The 22,073-nt window shown below is 45.4% G+C and overlaps 1 protein-coding gene across 3 annotated transcripts in view; it reads left to right on the top strand.

The window, feature by feature from the left end:
- MYH11 (myosin heavy chain 11) overlaps nucleotides 1-22,073 on the top strand; it is a 154,550-nt gene that overhangs the window by 33,853 nt on the left and 98,624 nt on the right. For all 3 annotated transcript variants that reach the window (XM_007986503.3, XM_073015192.1, XM_007986493.3), the window contains exon 3: nucleotides 784-940. In XM_007986503.3, coding sequence (XP_007984694.1) covers nucleotides 784-940 — 157 coding nt within the window. The remainder of the gene's footprint in view (nucleotides 1-783; nucleotides 941-22,073) is intronic.

Raw genomic sequence — 22,073 nt, 5'->3', positions numbered from 1 at the left:
TCTCTTTATTAAATGTTCCTGAGTTAATATCTTAAGTGTGCTGTTCACTTTCTGTGCCACCTGTTAATTGATGAGCATTTCATATGACTGAGCATTTAATCGACCAATAACAGATCCTGTGTAGTGCTTAGTTTAGTGCCCGACACATAGTAAATGTTCAATGAATGGTGGCTGTCTTTTAAGCCAGTGAGGTCCAGGGAGGTAAAGTGACAGTTCAGGAGAGTGGAACTGAGACTTTAACCCAGAGCTCTTCAAAACTCCACAGTTTGGACAGGTGCAATGGCTCACACCTATAATCCCAGCACTTTGGGAGGCTGAAATGGGAGAATTGCTTGAGCCCAGGAATTCGAGACCAGCCTGGGCAACACGGTGAAACCCACGTCTCTACAAAAAATACAAACATCAGCCAGGCCTGGTGTTGCCTGCCTGTAATCCTGGCTACTCGGGAGGCTGAGGTAGGAGGATCACCTGAGTCCAGAAAAATTAGGGCTGCAGTGAGTCATGTTCACACCACTGTACTCCAGCCTAGGTGACAGAGTGAGACCTCATCTCAGAACAAACACAAACCCCCCTACAGTTGCAAAATATAACATAGGCAGCCTGGAAACCCACTCTCGCCCTTTCTCCTTTTCTCCCATACCTGGAATACCAGAGAGGCCCAGGGTTTCCTACTAAGACTCCAAGCTCCAGTTTCCCCATCTCTCAAATGAGAATATTGAGTGCTTCTGTGAGATCTGTCTTCCTGGAGGAGGTCTGGAAGTAAGCTGGGTTCTCTGTCTGCAGACATACTCTGGCCTCTTCTGCGTGGTGGTCAACCCCTATAAACACCTGCCCATCTACTCGGAGAAGATCGTCGACATGTACAAGGGCAAGAAGAGGCATGAGATGCCACCTCACATCTACGCCATCGCAGACACAGCCTACAGGAGCATGCTTCAAGGTGAGCGAACCCAGCAAGGGCTGCACGGGGCCAGCTCCAGGGAGCCCCTCCTGTCCTGCTTGTCTGCAGTTCTTGCCAGGAATGTGGAGTTTGGCAGGCGGTGCGAGGGACCAGGAGTCCTGTGGCTGAAAAAGGGAAAAAGCAAAAGGAACATCTGTGTTTGCAGCCTGGGAGGGTGAGGGAGAGCGGAGAGCTTGGGCAAATACGGGCATGGGCCTGCTCCAGCTCCGGCTCTGGGTCCCACTGCCCAAGGGCCCTGCCGGACCAGCCGTCTGCAAAGGATGGGAAGAGGGTGGGGAACAGCTCTGGGGCTGAGCCATCATGGTCTGTGTTGCCACCTATCCGTTCCTCAACCCCTGTGGGACTTTGGGTAAATATCTTTTCCTCTTCAGCCTCAGTTTCCTCATCTGTCAAAAGGGGTGATAGTCTCTATCTTGTAGCTTCTTGTGAAGATTGTTAATGCTGGTGTTTCCAAACTTAAGACTTGTGCCTGCTACCTTCATGTTTATATGTTACTATTTTTACTATTATTTTATTATTTTTGAGACAGGGTCTCACTTTCTCACCCAGGCTGAAGTGCAGTGGTGAGATCCCAGCTCCCTGCAACCTCCGCCTCCTGGGCTCAAGCAATTCTCCTGCCTCAGCCTCCCAAGTAGCTGGGACTATAGGCGTGGACTGCCATGTCAAGCTAATTTAAAAAAGGTTTTTGTGTGTGTGTGTTTTTTTTTTTTTTTGAAGTGACAGGATCTTGCTATCCTGATTGGTCTCGAACTCCTGGCCTCAGGCGATCCTCCCACTTCAGCCTCTCAAAGTTCTGGGATTATAGGCATGAGCCACTGCACTCAGGCCTTCTCAGCTTCTATTTGGAACACTTTGGAGCCCCTGAAATAGCCACCCCCACGTCAAGAAGAGGGACCAGGCAGTTAATAGAAACAAGCGTACCAGGTCAGACAAAGGGTACAAGAAACCCCAAAAGTCACACCCCCTCTAAAAGGGCACCAACAGGTGGGAACCCAGGGATCTGAGCTGGGAGTTGGGAGGAGCCCAGTTCTGGAAGTTCTTGAGGCAGGAATCCAGGTGTGCATGAGAGATGCCACGACCCCGCCCCCAAGGTAGAGGCTCAGGTATAAGTGCCCGGACTTTCTGACAGTTACCCGGACTCCACAGGTAGGACCAGAACCTTGGCCCCTCTAGGCAGGGCCTGCCATTACCTCCAACGACCAGCAGGTGGAGCCTTGCAAGGACAATCTTGGAGATGTAATCTCTGGTTGTAAAGTGATGGCTCCTGGAGTTAGGTATCTGTCTTTGTATTAAACACACAAACACACACACATTCTTTGTGGTCTCCCTTGATGGAAGAGTATTTACAAAATGGTTCGTATACATCTTTGGGAAGCTGAGCATCACAGACCTCAGTGTTCCTATCATTTGGGGTATTTGGTTGCAAGTAAGATAACACCTAACTAAAGTGGCTTAACCAGTAGGAGTTAATTGCCTCATATAACAGGAAGCCTAGTGGCTGATTTCAGGGTTGACTTTCTTAGCTTCTTCCTCTTGGTCACAAAGTGGTAGCCATAGTTCCAGATATCATATTTTCATGTGATAATATCCAAAAGCATGAAAGAAGTGGAGGATAAGGTTCTTCTCCTGTTTCTCTCTTTTTTTTTTTTTTTTTTTTTTTTTAAATCAGGGAGAAACTTGGTCATATGCGAACCCCTAAAGCAATCACTGGCAAAGGGGACTGGAGTGTTTATGATTTGTTTGAAACTCTTTTTTTTTTTTTTTTTTTTGAGACAGGGTCTCACTCTGTTGCCTAGGTTGGAATGCAGTGGCATGATCTCAGCTCACAGCAACCTCTGTCTCCCATGTTCAAGTGATTCTCCCACCTCGGCCTCCAGACTAGCTGGGATTACAGGTGTATGCCACCATGCCTGGCTGATTTTTTGTACTTTTAGTTGAGACCGGGTTTTGCCATGTTGGCCAGGTCTCGAACTCCTGACCTCAAGTTATCTGCCTGCCTTGGCCTCCCAAAGTGTTGGGATTACAGGCATGAGCCACTATGCCTGTCAATTCCTGGTTCTTTTCTGGAGCCGAGGGAGGTCCCGCTAAACACATTTTAATCTAAATACCAAAAAGAAAGAAAATTCTGTTAGCAAAGGAGAAGGAGGGGAGCGACAGATGGGTAAGCATTTCTACAGTGCTCTGAAAAAATTTATTTGTAACTTTAAAAAGTCTTTGAGATTGTATATTCATTCTAGAAAAACTTAAACATATATTTAAGTAAAAGAGAACTTGCTGGCACCTATGAGTCTATCATCCAAAACTCATCACCATTAACATTTTGTTATATGGCCTTTCATTATACTAAATGAGCTAAATAGCATGAAATGAAGGAAATTTTTACTGTCTGAAGATAATTTGTTCCAGAAAAAGATCACAGAGACCAAAGTTTCACGGTAGATAGTATGTGTGTGGAGGAGGGAAAGAGAGTGGGCACAATATTTGACTGAGCTTGAAAAATGACATTGCAGGCTGGGCACAGTGGCTCATGCCTATAATCCTGGCACTTTGGGAAGCCCAGATGGGTGGATTGCTTGAGGTCATGAGTTCGAGACCAGCCTGGGCAATATGGTGAAACCCTGTCTCTACAAAAAATACAAAACTACTTTGGTGTGGTAGCACATACCTGTAGTCCAGCTTCTTGGTACGCTGAGGTGGGAGGATTGCTTGAGACCAGGAAGTAGAGGTTGCAGTGAGCTGAGATCATGCCACTGCACTCCAGCCTGGGTGAGAGAACCAGACCTTGTCTCAAAAGAAAAGAAAAGAAAAACAACATTGCAAATTATAAAAATAGGTTAATTTCATCTTACATGTAATAAGAATTTTATTTTAATCACAAGTAGGTGCTAATTTGTAGATTCAGTGTAAAATAAATTAAGAGTAAATTAAATTAAGAGTAAAATAAGATAAATAAATTTTTTCCATAACTTTTTTTGGGGTGAGGGACGAAATCATGTGAGAGTGTAAAACGACATTCTTCATGTCATGCTTGACTTCCACAGCCTGAGCTAAAGAGGATCATTCTTACAGATTTCTTTGATGGGTTACCAGTTTTCCTAAGTGCTTCTTTTACTTCTTTGGTGTTTAAGTCTCTCAAAGCCCCTATGGTCTTAGCGTACATTCAGCTGTGAATTGCCCTGAATCTTTTTCTTTCTTTTATCTTTCTTTTTTCTTTTTCTTTTTCTTTCTTTCTTTCTTTTTTTTTTTTTTTGGATGAAGTTTCCTTCTTGCTGCCCAGGCTGGAGTGCAGTAGCGTGATCTCAGCTCACTGCAACCTCCACCTCCTGGGTTCAAGCAATTCTACTGCCTCTGCCTCCCAAGTAGCTGGGATTACAGGCATGCGCCACCACACCTGGCTAATTTTGTATTTTTAGTAGAGATGGGGTTTCACCATGTTAGCCAGGTTGGTCTCGATCTCCTGACCTTGTGATCCACCTGCCTTGGCCTCCCAAAGTGCTGGGATTACAGGCATGCACCATCACGCCTGGCTAATTTTGTATTTTTAGTAGAGATGGGACTTCACCATGTTGGTCAGGCTGGTCTTGAACTCCTGGCCTCAGGTGATCCGCCTGCCTTGGCCTCCCAAAGTGGTGGGATTACAGGCGTGCACCACTGCACTCGGCCCCTGAATCTTTTTTTGGCCTTTCCAAGGCCACTGACTTTGCCAGTCACTGCACCTTATTTCGCAGAGCTGCCACTTTGTTTTGTGTTTGTACCATGATGGTGGATATTGACACTCAATAATTGCCAAGGTGAAGCCATTGAATCGTAGGCGGCGGAGAAGGAGGTTTTGGTGGAGTTTGATAGCTCATGTCGTTATTGAAGAATATTTTTGTGTTATGGGGACTTTTGCTTTCCTAGACCAGCAGTCCCCAACCTTTTAGACACCAGGGATGAGTTTCGTGGAAGTCAGTTTTTCCATGGACCGCAGGAGAGAGATGATTCGGGATGATTCCAGCATACTACATTTATTGTGCACTTTATTTCTATGATTACGTTGTGATATATAGTGAAATAATGATACAACTCACCATCATGTAGAATCAGTGGGAGCCCTGAGCTTGCTTTCCTGCAACTAGACGGTCCCATCTGGGGGTAAGGGAGACAGTGGTAGATCATCAGGCACTGGATTGTCCTAAGGAGCACACAGCCTGGATCCCTCACATATACAGTTCACAGTAGGGTTCGTGGTTCTGTAAGAATCTAATGCTGCCTCTGATCTGACAGGAGGCAGAGCTCAGGTGGCAATTGGAGTGATAGGGAGTGGCTGTAAATACAGATGAAGCCCACTACTCACCTCCTGCTGTGCAGTACCAGTCAGTGGTGCAGTGGTTTGAGACGCCCGCCCTAGACCACCTCTTAACTGTGGGGCAGTGTTGTAATTGACAAGGACACCCTGTTTTCATATATTTGATTCCTTATGGGCTCTAGGTTTTAACACAAAATTGCATAGTCAGCCCTCTGAAACTACTTAGAAATGTTCATTTGACACGTAGTAAGCTCCAGTAGGAAATGACAATCATGATTGAGCACAGCAGCATGTCTCCAGTCCTAGCACTTTGGGAGTCCCAGGCAGGAGGACCACTTGAGGCCAGGAGTTAGAGACCAGACTGGGCAACACAGTGAGCTCTTGTCTCTACAAAAGAAATAATTAGCTGGCCACAGTGGCGTGAGTCTGTAGTCCTAGCTACTCTGGAGGCTGAGGCAGGAGGATGACTTGAGCCCAGGACTTCAAGAATGTGGTGAACTATGATCATGCTATGGTACTCCAGCCTTGGCAACACAGTAAGACCCTGCCTCAAAAGAAAGAAAGAAAGAAAATAACAACCATGAGTACACACATCCATAAAAGATAAACTCTTAATTTAAATGTTAACCAACAGCTGCTGTGCACTCGTCTATTTTGGCATGACGTGGTGCTTTCTGGCAAATCATTGATGGTGGACTCCAAAAATAAAAAGAATCTCAAAAACCATGGAGAAAAATTTAAACTTGGGAAGAGTTCTGTTCATCTGCTTAATTTTTTCCCCCATTTCCTTAATTTTTTCCCCCATTCCCAAGTAGGAAATTGTTTTTTGTGAAGAAACATGTAGGCCCAGTATGTTGACTCCATTGATAAATGGCACTGTCTCATTCTGTTAAGTCACTGGGCTGGGATCCGCACCAAACTTACCGTGAAGGTGGAAAGGGAAAGCTAGCACACGTGGCTTCTTCCTTGAGTTCTTCATGGAAAAGATGGGGTGTGAAAAGGTGGGATTGAGGAGGGATGGGTAACACACATGCACTGAATATAAGATGAAGCATTGCAGTTGTGTCGCATGGACAGTAAATTCCTGAGGACCCATAAACTGCATCCTTCTCTGCATGTTCATCATTGTATCTCCAGCGCATTTTCTGGTGCCTGGCACATAGTAGCTGCTCAGCTAATATTTGTTGAATGAATGAATTATTAGAATTATTTATAGAAAAGAACCTACCAGGGTCAGGATGGATGGGGTGGGTTATTTGGCAGAGGTGGGGCTTTACAAGCCTCGAAGAATGGTTTGCTAAGATGAGAGAAAGGCGACAGGGATGGCTTTCTAGCCAAGAATAATACAAGCATAAATGTAGGGGTGAGAATGGGTACGATGAGTGTGGGAGGAGCCAGTTTAGAGGGGTTGACTAGTATGCTGTGGCAGGGAGCTCAGAGCTAGAGCTCAGCCCTTTCCTGCCTCACAAGAGTTGGGAATATGGGAGGGACTTTCTAAGAGATGCTTTACAACATGGCATCCTCCTAAATGGAAGCCAAGCCCCTTGGGGGTAGGGGGAAGAGAAGCCAATATTTAAAATATGTATCTTATATCTACATATGCATAAATTATGTCATGTTTATTTTTTAAATCTGCCTCCTCTTTTTTTTTTGAGGCAGAGTCTCGCTCTGTCACCCAGGCTGGAGTGCAGTGGTATGATCTCAGCTCACTGCAACCTCTGTCTCCTGGGTTCAAGCGATTCTCGTGCCTCAGCCTCCCGAGTAGCTGGGATTACAGGCACACACCACCATGCCTGGCTAATTTTTGTATTTTTAGTAGAGATGGGGTTTTGCCATGTTGGCCAGGCTGGTTTCGAACTCCTGACCTCTAGTGATCTGCCTGCCTCGGCCTCCTAAAGTGCTGAGATTACAGGCATGAGCCACTGGGTCTGGCCGTGGTTTGTTTTTGGAAAGATGATAGATAAAAATTCAAAAGGTGAACTTCTCCCTTCAACCCTTGTTCATTAGACCCTTAGCGTCCCTCCCAAGAGACAATTATGGTGTCTGTTGTATGAGGTTTTCTTCCAGAGATATTTTTGCAAGTACAAGAAAATAGGTATGTATTTTCTTCCATAAGATTTCCCTACAAATACTAGCATTCCATATATATACAGTTCTACATTTTGCCAGAGGGTGTTACATATCAGTGCATACAGGAATTCCTTGTTCTCTTTTTTTAAAAATTGGTTTTTATTTTTGTTAAAAGTATTCATGCAAATGGCTTACAGTCAAGTAACTTTTGAAGGCTTGTTAAGAAAAATAGCCATCCTCTGCTACTTCTCAAACTCCTTTAATTGATTTTCTTTTTGTATTTACCACCATATTGCTAAAAAAAACAAAACAACCAAACAAAAAAAACCACTTGATCATAGTGCTGCTATCTTAATTTTCTTTTTCAGTTTTAGGTATTATCTGTTGACTTTCCTCCATGAAAAATGAAATTTAGCTCATTCACCCCCTGGATTCTTATTCCAGCACATATGCCTTATCTCATAGTGTCCCAATATAATTTTATCTTAGTTTTGACAAACTCAGTGTTCAGAGTTTCTATTATTATGACTATGTAATGCTATCTAGAGTTTACATTATTATGATTATGTAGATGCTATTCAAAGCTGAGCTTTACACTGCTTTGTGACTACTTTTCTTTTTTCTGTATGACTTTTCTTTTTCCTGGAGTTAGCAATTGCCTTTTTTTCCCTCCCAACCTTGTTTTTCATGTATTTAACCACCAATTCAGCCCCAAATCCTCCTTCTAAATGTGTTAATCTCCTTTTAATATGTCCAGAAATGTATTGGGGATCATATTGATATCATCTCCTTGAAGGTGATTTCTACTATAGCCTTCTGATCTGCCCTGGCTTTCTCTATAGCTAGTAGCTGTCATGTAGGATCTTTTTCACCATCCTTGAAATTCCCTTTAATGCTTTCATAGTGGATTTCTTGTTTCCCAGTTTTCATGTCTTCCTCTTTCTTGCTTTACTGTCCAGCTTAAATCAAGCACTTCGTCCAGTAGCTTCTCAAGACAGGATGTATGTGATCGTGAGGCATTGAGAACTTGCATATCTGAGAGGCTTGATGCTTCTCTAACACTTAAAGGATAGTTTAGCTGGGTTTAAAATTTCAGGCAAGAAAGTTTTTTTCAGAAGGTTATAAATAACCTTCTTGCCTGAGCTTTTTAAGGCATTTGCATTGTTGCCTTCTAGTTTCGGTTTTGAGAAAATGAAACCCAATCTGATTCGTGTGTGTAAGTGTGTGTGATTATATTCACCTTCCTGGCTGAGAATATTCTTGATCCTTTGTATGTGACTGTTTTTTCTTTTTCCTCCTTCTCTAGAAGCTTTTAGACTGTCTTCATTCCCCCTGCCACCATGATAATGGGACTTTCTATGAGTCCATTTTTATCCATTATGCTGGACACTTAGTGGCCCAGTTAATCTATAAACTTGTGTCCACAAATTCTGGGAAATTTTGAAAATTATTTCTTTGATGCTTTCTTTCTCCCTGTGTTCTCTGTTTCTTTTTCCTAGAAGTCTTTTTATTTCCGTAATGGAACTCCTAGACCGATCGTATAATTTTAATCTCTTTCTCTTGTCGTTTTCATCACTTACTGTTTTTAATTCTATTTTCTGGGCACTTACCTCAACTTTTTTCCATAACCCTTCCATTGTGTTTTAAATTTCTGGTATATATTTTATTAAATTCCAAAAATTCTATTTTATTTATAAATGTTTCTTTCATATGACATTCTTTTTCTGTGGATGTGATATCCTGTTTCTCAAAGGATATTTAATGCATAGTCTATTTCCTCCAAGATACATATTTTCCTATTTATTTGTTTTAACTTCTGTCTGTCATATTAGTGGATTTCTTCAGATGCCTTGGGATTCTTGGCTATCCATTCCTATGGATATGCTTTAGTGCATGGCATACCAAAGAGTTGATGGAAGCTCAGTGCTTATAGGATGGCCTTGCTGATGTGCTTGACTATAATATGAAAGCTGGGCCACCCCATTAGGACACTTCTGATTTGTCTTTCAGTCTTTTGTTCATGGGCTAATCTGATTCTTCAGAGAAGATCTGTAGAAAAATCTTCTTCCTAGAGGTTAAAGATCTGTCTAGCATCATTTTGAGGGTCTAGTTGAGGAGAAGCCGAGGGTTTCAAAATGTGGGGTGAAATTTGTACATTACCCTCCTTCTTTCAATATGGTTCCTGGTGTCCCCCCAGGGCAGAGACCCTCTGTTTAACCCTCACCAGAGACTAAATCCACCTCCTTCTGTGGGGTATGAGAAGGGCAGTCACTTGGCTTCAGGGAGTATAGAAGGTATCTGAAGGGTCTAACTGTGCCTTATATTTGACCCAGTCCTTATGTTTTTGTCTCCTCCTTGATCTTCTCTTCCAGAGGCCCCTGGTGTTGCCAGTTTCTGAGGTTTGGGGTAGAAATGGGGAATTCTGTGTTGGAATTAGGTTGTTTCTCACCTTTCCTCACTGACTTAGAGTTTTTCTTGGTACTTTTTTTTTTTTTTTTTGTTTTTGAGATGGAGTTTCGCTCATGTTACCCAGACTGGAGTGCAATGGCATGATCTCAGCTCACTGCAACCTCCGCCTCCCAGGTTCAAGTGATTCTCCTGCCTCAGTCTCCCAAGTAGCTGGGATTACAGGCATTTGCCACCAGGCCCAGCTAATTTTTGTATTTTAAATAGAGACGTGGTTTAACCATGTTGGTCAGGCTGGTCTCGAACTCCCGACCTTACGTGATCCACCCAACTCGGCCTCCCAAAGTGCTAGGATTACAGGCGTAAGCCACTATGTCTGGCCTTTTTCTTGGTACTTTTCAATGCTTATCCCATTTACTGGCTTCCAAGGTGGCTTTGCTGTTCTCCCCTCTCTAGTTCTTTTTAAACTGCCTCATGTATTTTTACACTTTTTTTTTTTTTTTCGAGATGGCGTATTCCCTCTTGTCATGCAGGGTAGAGTGCAGTGGCGCGACCTCAGCTCACTGCAGCCTCCACCTCCTGGGTTCAAGCGATTCTCCAGCCTCAGCCTCCTGAGTAGCTGGGATTACAGGTGTATGCCACCATGCCCAGCTAATTTTTGTATTTTTAGTAGAAACGGGTTGGCCAGGCTGGTCTCGAACTCCTGACCTCAGGTGATCCACCCACCTCAGCCTCCCAAACTGCTGGGACTACAGGCATGAGCCACCACACCGGCCTTTTTACACTTATTTTTTTTTTTTTTGCCTTTTTCCCCCTCTTTTGTGTGGAGAATGGGGTCTTGTTATATTTCCCAGGCGGGTCTTGAACTCCCGGGCTCAAGCTTTCCACACACTTGTGCCTTCCTAAGAGCTGGGATTCCAGGCATGAGCTACCACACCTGGCTAAACTGGTTCATGTATTTTTGGGAAGTCTTTTACTGTTACTTTAGTAAGGTTTGGAAGGAAGAGAGCTAAATGCATGCACTCAGCATACCATCTTCCATGGGAAGTCTCTCATGCCTTCTTTTACAAAGAAGTGATGATAATAATAATTATGGATTTTTATTATATGCTTCCTATAAAGCTCAGGGCTTTACAGAAATATTCTCAGTTAATCTTTACCACAAACCTACAAGGTGGACAGGACCAGATTAGGAATTTTAAAACTAAGCCCTGAAACTATTACGGTGCAGGCATATGTCATCCAAATATATATACATATGAAGTAAGGAAGGCTGACAAAATTGTTTTTTGTTTTTGCTTTATATATATATATATATATTTTTTATTTATATATATATAAAGTAAGGAAGACTGACAAAATTGTTTTTTGTTTTTGCTTTATATATATATAAATAAAATATATATATTTTTATTTATATATATAAAGTAAGGAAGGCTGACAAAATTGTTTTTTGTTTTTGCTTTTTATATATATAAATAAAAAATATATATATAAAGTAAGGAAGGCTGACAAAATTGTTTTTTGTTTTTGCTTTTTTTAGAGACAGGGTCTTGCTCTGTTGTCCAGGCTGGAGTGCAGTGGTGTGATTATAACTCACTGTAGCCTTAAACTCCTGGGTTCAGCAATCCTGCCTCAGCCTCCCAAGTAGCTGAGACTACAGAGATGCACCACCATGTTCAGCTAATTAAAAAAAAAAAAAAGATGTTTTTTTGTTTGTTTGTTTGTTTTGAAATGGAGTTTTGCCCCTGTCGCCCAGTCTGGAGTGCAGTGGCGCAATCTCAGCTTACTGCAGCCTCCACCTCCCAGGTTCAAGTGATTCTCCTGCCTCAGCCTCCTGAATAGCTGGGATTACAGGTGTGCACCACCATTCTCAGCTAATTTTTGCATTTTTAGTAGAGACAGCCTTGTTGACCAGGCTGGTCTTGAACTCCTGACCTCAGATGATCCACCCACCTCGGCCTTCCAAAGTGCTGGGATTACAGGCATGAGCCACTGTGCCCAGCCTTTTTCATTTTTGAGACAGGTTCTCACTTTGTCACCCAGGCTAGAGTGCAATGGCACGAACACGGCTCACTGCAGGCTTGACCTCCTAGGCTCCAGTTTCTCACCTCAGCTCCCCAAGTAGCTGGGACTACAGCCACACACCATCACACCCAGCTAATTTTTGTATTTTTTGTGGAGATGGGATTTCACCATGTTGCCCAGGCTGGTCCTGAACTCCTGAGCTCAAGTGATCCACCTGCCTAGGCTTCCCAAAGTGCTGGGGTTACAGGTGTGAGCCCACCATGCCTAGTGAAAAAACAAAATTTTTTTTTTTAAAGAGATAGGGTCTCATTGTGTTGCCCAGGCTGGTCTCTTATTCCCGGCCTCAAGTGATCCTCCTGCCTTGACCTCCCAAAGTGCTGGGATTATGAGCGTGAGCCACCGTGCCCAGCTTAAAGTTGTTATTTTTCCCATGATGTTTATCTTGGTGGTGCTTATGAAATGGCAACTATGGAATTCTTCTTTCATGTGCATGCCTGTGTGGGTGTGCCCTCGGCAGATGCTTACAAGGTTTATTGGGTGATCCAACGCTAGCGGCAAGAGCTATTATTAGCCCCCTTTTACAGCTGGGAAAACAGACTCAGAGGAGTGGAGAACTTGCTGAAGATTTGTTAAGTGTCAGAGCCAAATATACACTTGGATTATCCTGACTCCAAAGCCGGAGCCCTGCTGGTCAGTCGGTGACACTGGGCAACCACAGGGATCCCCCTCAATCCCATGGAAGGCTATCTACTGTCTTACATCTCAGAGTGTTGACGGCTCAAAGCTTAGGAGGCTGGAGCTGAGTTCAATAAATGAAGGTGATGAATAGGAGAAAAGCACCATTAAAGCCCTCCAGACAAGAACCACTTTGGAGCCCCCTCCATGGGTCCCTGGGGTGTGGGAGGGGGCAGGAAAGGCAGATAAGATTCCATTCTGAGCAGTCTGCACTTGCCCTGTGCAAGATAGCCACAAGTAATGTTTTGTCCTCACCTCATTAGCAACAAATGGCCACTCTCAGGGGATTAAAAAAAGAAATAACAGCCAGCCGTTATCAGCTTGGGGCTCTTGGCTGAGTCCTCTCTAAGCTTAAGACAATTCTGTGGGTGGAGTGATCCAAACCACTTTTTCCACTTTGCAAGTTCCCACACTCAGCTGTATCCTTCTGCCCAAGATCGGCAGCCCCCTGGGGGCTGGTTCCTGCTCACCCAACTCCCCCGAGGCTGCTCCCCAGCACAGGCAGAGAGAGGAAGGGCACTGATGTCCTCAGGGTCCCTGCATAGGTCAGGTCCTGGACTCACTGCTCCTGGACTCACTGCTCCATCAATCCCACATTGCTCGGCCCTCACCAGCACCACACAGGGCCGGTGTCAGCCTCCTCATTTGATTGATGCGGAAAGCTCAGCACACTGAGTGACTTGGCCCCAGAACCGAGAGTCAAACTTGGGGACCCTGCTTCACTGCCCTCAGAATGTTACTCTTCCCTCCAAGGTAGCATGGTATAAATAGTGTAGTACTCTTGTCCCCATATAATGGAAGAGGTAACTGAGGCCCCCTGAAGGCTAAGGGACTAGTATGGGCCTTGTGTCTTAATCTGTTAAGGCTGCTATATCAAAATACCATAGACTGGGTGGCTTTTAAACAGATATTTGTTTGTCGCGGTTCTGGAGGCTGGGAAGTCCAAGATCAAGCTTGGTGTCTGGTGAGGGCCTAGTGGTGCCCTCTCACTGTGTCTCACATGGTGGAGGGGACCTGTTAGCTCTCTGGGTCTTTTAGGAGGATATTAATCCCATTCATGAGGATCGAACCCCCATGATCTCATCACCTCCCAAAGGCCCCACCTCCTAATAGCACTTTGGGGGTGAGGATTCCAGCACATGAATTTGGGGGAGACATGGACATTCAGACCATATCACCTCGTAATCAGAAAGGGGTTGAATATCCTGTCCTGCTGATTCAGAATTACTGCTGTCTATAACCTCTTCCTTAGATCACTATTTTATATTATGATGATAATAAAGATGAGATTAATGGCAATTACTAAGCTCTTAAATGTGCCGTGAGTAATTTTAAGCTCTTTCTGAATCCAATCTCTTTCAATCATCTTCATGCCCTTGAAAGGTCTGGATTTTTATCGATTTTCCTGGTGAGGAAATGGGCCCTGGGGGCAGAGGTAATAGGGTGGAGCCAAGAAGTAGTTCCCAGCTGTTTCGCTGCAGAGGCAGTGCTGCTACAGACACATCTCCGTGTCTGTACACGGAGTACAGCCAAATGCTTCTCTGTCTCTTGTGGATTTTGCAGTGGCTGTCAGCTCTCTGTCTGACCTGGTTGGGAATGAGGAATGAAGGGGGACAGTGGCTCTGTCTGTCTGGCTCAGTCTTTACAGAGATGTTAGGAGTAGCTGTTTGGTACTCTGACTTATGAAAAGTTCACGTTTTTTTTTTTTTTCTTTTTAAAACAGGGTCTCACTCTGTTGCCCAGGCTGGAGTGTAGTGGTGTGATCTCGGCTCACTCAGCCTCAGCCTCTCCAGGCTCAGGTGATCCTCCTACCTCAGCCTCCAGAGTAGCTGCGTACAGGCATGCACCACCACAACTGGCTAAATTTTGTATTTTTTATAGTGATGAGGTTTTACTATGTTGTTCAGGCTGGACTCGAACTCCTGAGCTCAAGCATCCACCCACCTTGGCCTCCCAAAGTACTGGGATTACAGGCATGACCCACAGTGCCTGGCCAGCACCTTCCTTGTTAAATTGCATTTGTCAGGCACCACCCCGCTCAGTGTCCTCCCAGCCTCTGGGGAGTCTGGCTCCCTATTCCCTTGTTTATCCAACAGTATTTTTTTGTGAAACAAGGCCTTGCCCTGTTGCCCAGGTTGGAGTGCAGTGGTGCACTCATAGCTCACTCCAGCCTCCAACTCCTAGGCTCAAGTGATCCTCCCCTCTCAGCCTCCCAAATAGCTGGGGCCACAGGTGCAGATCATCATGCCTGGCTAATTTTTTAACTTTTTGTAGAGACGGGGTCTCATTATGTTACCCAGGCTGGTCTCGAACTCCTGGCCTCAAGCAATCCTCCCACCTCGGCCTCCCAAAGTGCTGGAATTACAGATGTAACCTACCATGCCCGGTCATTCTAACAGTATTGATTGTTCGATGTTGCCCTAGACATAGCCTCCTGTGTGTATGCGTAAATATGAATTGAATCATCCCACAAGTAGCTGCTAAGAAGAGGAGGTCCAGGGAGTGGGGAACTGTAGTCCTAGGAGCCTTCGGAGGACAGGGGAGGACTCCTTGGAAGGTGACGTGTAGGTTTGACTAGGGAACTTGATATAGGTTCTATGAGGCTGCTGGGGCTGGAACAGACAGAAAGGGGAGAATGTAGGAAGTAGGAGTGGAGGCCCATGACGGGGAGAACATTGGTTTTCTTGTCTCCTACAGCCCTTCACTGGCCAGTTCTGCTTTCATGTTTTTATTATTTTTTTTAGAGACAGAGTTTCACTCTGTCACCCAAGCTAGAGTCCAGTGGCACAATAATAGCTCCCTGTAACCTCGAACTCCTAGGCTCAAGCAATTTTCCTGCCTCAGCCTTCCAAATAGCTGGGACTACAGGTACACACCTCTGTGCCCAGCTAATTAAAACATTTTTTTTCATAGAGATAGGGGTCTCACTTTGAGTCTCAAACTCCTGGCCTCAAGCAGTCCTCCTGCCTCAGCCTCCCAAAGCACTGGGATGACAGGCATGAGTTCCTATACCCAGCCCAGTTCCGCTTTTAAAATACCAGGGCTTCCTGTAGGTTTGGAAAATACCTGTTGGGTTGCAGCACAGGCTCCCAAACTAACTCTTCTTACTCAGCATCTCATCCTAACCAACTCTGACAGGAGAGCAGAGTGGGGAGATGAAGGCTGGAGAAAGAGAAGGGCCGTTGCTTACAGAGTGGCTTAGGGCATGGCTCCGGAGTTGGGTTCCACTCCCAGCTCTGCCCGGGCTATTACTTTGTGCCTCAGTTTCCTCACTTGTCCTGAGAGGATGATGACTGCCTATTGCAGTTGTTATAAGGGTAATTTGGGGAGTGTGTTGGGGACACAGTGCATGGACAGGACAAGTTCCACAGGCATTAGCAGCCATCTGCTGGGGACCCACTGTCAAGGGCCATGCGGTGGCCACGTTCACAGTCACATCACAGAAGATCCGGAACCTCTGTCATCTGCTTCCGTGCGGGGCATTAGGTAGAGAGCCGCTTTACTGCAGACAATGGAGGCTGAGACCTTCCTTCTTAACTAGCCCAGGGGTATTGATGGCCCTGCAGAGACAGGGGTTTTGATTACCTCTCTCTGGATGCCCCAGCAGCCTGGCACCAGCAAGAAGGGCAGACGCCGGGAGCCTGGGTCTGTGCTCAGTTCCCGCTGGGTTTTCTCCTTTTATGGTCAGCCTGCAGTGCTCTGCTCCCCAGCCAGAATCCACCAGCTTGTGTTTGGGCTTGGGCCGAAATAGCTGGTCTGTGGGGAGCTGGGTACCTCCTGGGAGTCCTCAGGCCCGCAGCGGGGGAGGAACCGCTGAAGCCCTTTATCTTCTCAGGAAACGTGCCTGGAAGCTTGCACATCTAAGGCTGGGCAGGGAGTCTGGGGAGGAGGAGGGGAGAGAGGCATGTTTAAGGATGGGGTGTGAGGTGACAGGAGCCCCAGGGATCTGGGCTGGTGGGAAGCTCAGCCCCAGGCAGGTCCTGATGATGGCCGGCCACCCCCAGCTCCAGCCTTCCCAGCTTCCACGAAGACTCGGTACTGTGTCCCTGCCCACTTCGGAGCTCCTGTCCCAGGCCCTCTTCTTGGGATGCTCTGCCTCAACCTCTCCCCAGGAGATTCTTTCACATTTTTCTTAATGCTGCTCAGTAGTCACCTCTGCCGTGAAGGCTTCCTGTCCTGCTCAGGTGGTGTAAAAAAAAACAAACTTCACATCTAAGTCATGAAGCCAGGTGCGTTGACTTGAACCTGTAGTTTCGGTTACTTGGGAGGCCGAGACGGGAGGATTACTTGAGGCCAGGAGTTTGAGACCGGCCTGGGTAATATAGTAAGGCCCTGTCTCTACAAAAAAAATTTTTAAAAATTAGCCAGGCATGGTGGCATGTACCTGTAGTCCCAGCTGCTCAGGAGGCTGAGATAGGAGGATCATGTGAGCCCAGGAGGTCGAGGCTGCAGTGAGCTGTGATCGTGCTACTGCACTGCAGCCTGCACATCAGAGTGAGACCTCATCTCTTAAAAAAGAAAAGAAAAAAAAAAGGTAGATCTTATTGACTTTTATTCTTTCAGTACCTGGCTCAGGACTCGTTTGTTGAGTGAATATGTGAACACGTGAATATACATTTTCTATTGCTTCTACCTCAGTTGCCTCTCTGAGCCAGAGAGCAATTCAAAATCATAAGTATTTCCTGAGCACCTACTGTGTGTCAGGCATTGTTCCTTGTACCCGGGATCAGGCACAGCCCTTGACCTTCAGGAAGAAGCTCATTGGTTCATGGGAAAAGCATTAAAAACAAACAATTTTGTAATTGTTGGAAACCTAATAGACCCGTGTGAAGTGGAAGAAGTCAGATTTATAACCATTCAGAGTCGGTGTAAAATGAACATCATTTTTAAAAAAGCTTTATGTGGTATAATTTAAATAAATTCATTTTAAGGATGCAATTCACACCTAAATTATATTGCAGTGATGTCTGCATAACTGTCTAAATTCACTAGTAATTTACACGGTTATGCAGCCATCGTTGCAATATAATTTTATATTTCTATCATCACCCAAAGAAATCTTATGCACATATTTTTGTCACTCCATATTCCTACCCGCAGCTCTGGCAGCCACGAATTCACAAATCTACTTTCTGTCTCTATGGATTTGCCTATTCCGGACATTTCATATAAATGGAATCATATGTGACCTTTTGTGGCTGGCTTCTTTTTTGTTTTTTTTTTTTGAGACAGAGTCTTGCTCTGTCGCCCAGGCTGGAGTGCAGTGGTACGATCTCCGCTCACCACAACCTCTGCCTCCCAGGTTCAAGTGATTCTCCTGCCTCAGCCTCCTGAGTAGCTGGGATGATAGGCACGTGCCACCACACCTGACTAATTTTTGTATTTTTACTATAGACGGGGTTTCACTATCTTGGCCAGGCTGGTCTTGAACTCCTGACCTTGTGATCTGCCCACCTCAGCCTTCCAAAGTGCTAGGATTACAGGTGTGAGCCACTGCGCCCAGCCAGCTAGCTTCTTTCACTTAGTATAATGTTGTCAAGGTTCATCCATGTTGTATCATAGTTTTGTACTATTTGTATATTTTTAAGATAAGATGTGTCTCTATCACCCTGGCTGGAGTACAGTGGCGCAGTCTTAGCTTACTACAACCTCCACCTCCTGGGCTCAAGCCATTGTCCCACCTCAGCCTCTTGAGTAGCTGGGACCACAGGGATGTGCCACTATGCCCGGCTAATGTTTGCATTTTTTTTGTAGAGACAGGGTTTCACCATGTTGCCCAGGCTGGTTTCGGACTCCTGGGCTCAAGCAATCCACCTGCCTCAGTTTCCCAAAGTGCTGGAATTTCAGGCATGCGCCATGGCGCCCAGCTATAACATCCTTTCTTTTCATGACTGAATACTATCCCATTGTCTGGGTAGACCACGTTTTGTTTAACCATTTACCCATTGATGGACATTTGGTTGTTTCTACTTTTTCGATAGTATGAATAATGTAAAGTCCATAATTTTTTACCAATATGGACAAGAAAAACAAGAAGAACTCTGAATACCATACCATGGATAGATGGCTTATTATCATTCCATGTCATCTATACCTTTTTCTGCCAAAATGTTTTTGACACATTTGTTAAGTAAGGATCACAATGATGATAATTACTAAAATGGAGAGAACCTGTGCACCGTAGGAGCCGCTAGGCCATATGACACTCACGTTTATAGAATTAGAGAAAGGTACCATTTTCTTAAAGTACTTTTCCTCCGTCTGCTGAAAGATTATTACAATAAACACACGCATCTACAATGACCAATGCAAATAGTTTCTCCATAGAGTTATGCAGTGTACAACATGCACCACTGTCCATGGCCATCCTGCAGGTAGGAGGTCAAGTGGAAAGGTCCCCAACTCAGCTCTAGAAAAGTACAGAGTTGGAGAAGGTATCGTGAAAGAGTTGACTCCCAAGATGATGTTTCAAATACAGATTAGGGTATATATACCCAAAGAATTGAAAAGGTACTCAAACTAAAACTTGTACAGGAATGTTCATAGCAGCACTGTGCAGAATAGCCAAAAGGTGGAAATAACCCAAACGTCCATCAACTGTTGATAAACAAAATATGATCTATCCATACAACGTGATATGACTCAGCCACAAATAGGCATAAAGTCTGGGACCTGCTACAATGTGGACCAACTTCAGCCACATGCTAAGTGAAGGAAGCCAGACATAAAAGACCACACATGGTACAATTTCATTTATGCAGAAATATCTAGAATAGGTAAGTCCACAGAGACAGAAAGCAGGTTTGTGGTCCCAGGGCTTATGGGGGAGTGACTGCTTAATGAGTACAGGGTTTCATTTTGGAGTGACAGAGTATTTTAGAACTAGATAGAGGTGGTAGTTATGTAACACTGTGAATGTACTAAATGCCCCTGAATTATGCACTGTATTTATTTTTTTATTTTTATTACTATTTTTTGAGACAGGGTCTCCCTCTGTCACCCAGGCTGGAGTGCAGTGGCGCGATCTCAGCCCACTGCAACCTCCACCTCCTTGGTGCACGCGACTCTCCTGCCTCAGCCTCCTAAGTAGCTGGGATTACAGGTGTGCACCACAGCACCCAGCTAATTTTTGTATTTTTGGGTAGAGATGAGGTTTTGCCATGTTGGTCTCGAACTCCTGACTTTAGGAGATCCAGCTGCCTCGGCTTCCCAAAATGCTGAGTTTACAGGCATAAGCCACTGCACTTGGCTTGAATTCTTCACTTTGAAATGGTTCATTTTATGTAGTGTAAATTTTACCTCAATGGAAAAAAAAAAAAAGAGAGAGAGAATGGATTAGGCCAGAGGAGAAGTGGCGGTGGGTGCACTGGGCAGAAGAAATCGCCTGTGCAAAGCAAGGAAGGGGTGAAGCTGCTTTGTACGGAGAACACTGCTTTTGAGTCCAACACAAGCTCAGGCTTGGGGAAGGAATCAGATGAAAAGTTCCAGGATCTTAGAGTTCCCTGTGCTCCACGTGGGTTGGCAGACAGCACCCACATGGAGTCCTTCTGCTCGTAACCAGCACCCTACAAGCTTCCCACGCCTGGAAGCGGTGTGTTTCCGATGGGAACGTCGGGCCAGAGGTCTCCCAGCAGTCCCCAGCTCAGAGCCGCGCTGGCAGCTCCCAGGCCTTCCCTGGAGCCTGCTCCCTCTCCTGGGGGGCCTGTGAGCATCTGAGCCTATAAATCTCTCCTGCTCTGGGCCTAGGATTCACAAGACTGCTAGGAAAGCCTGCCTCTGTCCCTGAAGTAGTGGATCAACATAGCCCATCTGTCTGTCCATCTCAAAATCTTTCCTTAAGATACTGGAGGTTGTCTGCGCCAGTCCCAGGAGGTTCTCTCTGCCTGGGTTCTAATCACAGGGAACCTAGTTCTTCTATCCTTCATCCTCTTTTAAAAAATCATTTTTTAGTACTTTGGGAGACTGAGGTGGGTAGATCACCTAAGGTCAGGAGTTCAAGACCAGCCTGGCCAACATGGCAAAACCCCGTCTCTGCAAAAAATATAAAAATTAGCCGGGTGTGGTGGCACGCACCTGTAGTCCCAGCTACTCGGGGGCGCTGAGGTGGGAGAATTGCTTGAACCCAGGAGGCAGAGGTTGCAGTGAGCCAAGATCGAGCCATTGCACTCCAGCCTGGGTGACAGAGTGAGGCTCCATCTCAGGAAAAAAAAAAAAAAATTAAACTGGTTTCCCATTTTGCTCTGTCCTCAAGTGAATTTCTCCCCCTGGGTGGAAGCTAAAGGCACGGATATCTGTCTGTCTCCGGAGTATAATGGAGAGATTAAAGTTAGATTGTTTTTTTCCTGTTTTTTTTTTTTTTCTCTTTGAGTTGGAGTCTTGCTCTGTTGCCCAGGCTGGAGTGCAGTGGCACAATCTCAGCCCACTGCAACCTCCGCCTCCCGGATTCAAGCGATTCTCCTGCCTCAGCCTCCTGAGTAGCTGGGATTACAGGTGCCTGCCACCATGAGTGACTAATTTTTTGTATTTTTAGTAGAGATGGGTTTCACCATGTTGCCCAGGCTGGTCTTGAACTCCTGACCTCAGGTGATCCACCTGCCTCAGCCTCCCAAAGTGCTGGGATTACAGGCATGAGCCACCACGCCTGGCCTCCTTTCTCTTATAAATAGGGACACCATTGATTTAGGTCTCACTCCAAGCCAGGATGACCTCATCTCAACATCCTTCTCTTAATTACCTCTGCAAGACCCTTATTCTAAACAACATCGCAGATGGGATGCAGTGGCTCACGCCTGTAATCCCAACACTTTGGGAGGCCGAGGCAGGTGGGTCCCTTGAGCCCAGGAGTGTGAAACCAGCCTGGGAAACATAGCAAGACCCAATCTCTACAAAAAAAAAATACAAAAATTAGCCGGGCATGCTGGCATGTGCCTGTAGTCCCAGCTCCAGGGGAGGCCTGAGAGGGAGGATCACTTGAGCCTGGGAGGTTGAGGTTGCAGTGAGCTGAGATCATGCCACTGCACACCAGCCTGGGCGACAAAGTGAGACCCCATCTCAATCAACTGATCAGTCAATAGTATCGCAGTCTGAGGTTCCGAGTGAACATCTATTTTGGGAGTCACAATTCAACCCGCCCCAGTGACCTTGTACAAGTTGCCTCACTTCTGAACCTCACTTTCCTTATTTGTAAGAGGGAGGCAATGCCGGTGCCCACCCCAGGGGCTGCTGAGAGAATTCAGTGGGTCACGTCAACACAGGAGTTCAGCATATGCCCGCAGTGCAGTGAGCGCTCAGGAGATCGGAACTGCTAGTGGGATCGTAATGGGGTGGCTCTTTCTTTTCTGTCTTTTTTAAGCTTTGTGGTCATGATGGTTTCATGAAGAACAGTACGGACTCTTTTTCTATTGACCATTTTTGGTGGGATGAGGAAAAGATTGTATGTGTTCACAGCACAAACATAACAAGGATAGAAGTAGAATGGGTGAAAATAGGTCTTCCTCCTGTCCCTTTTCTCAGTCCTTCAGGCTCAGGCCCGTTTGTTGGTTCTGTTTGTTTGTTTGTTTTTGGAGTCTTGCTCTGTCACTCAGG

This window comes from Chlorocebus sabaeus, chromosome 5 (assembly GCF_047675955.1).
Source record: "Chlorocebus sabaeus isolate Y175 chromosome 5, mChlSab1.0.hap1, whole genome shotgun sequence".
In the NCBI taxonomy this organism is placed as follows: domain Eukaryota; kingdom Metazoa; phylum Chordata; class Mammalia; order Primates; family Cercopithecidae; genus Chlorocebus; species Chlorocebus sabaeus.
This window is presented reverse-complemented; position numbering and strand designations above follow the sequence as displayed.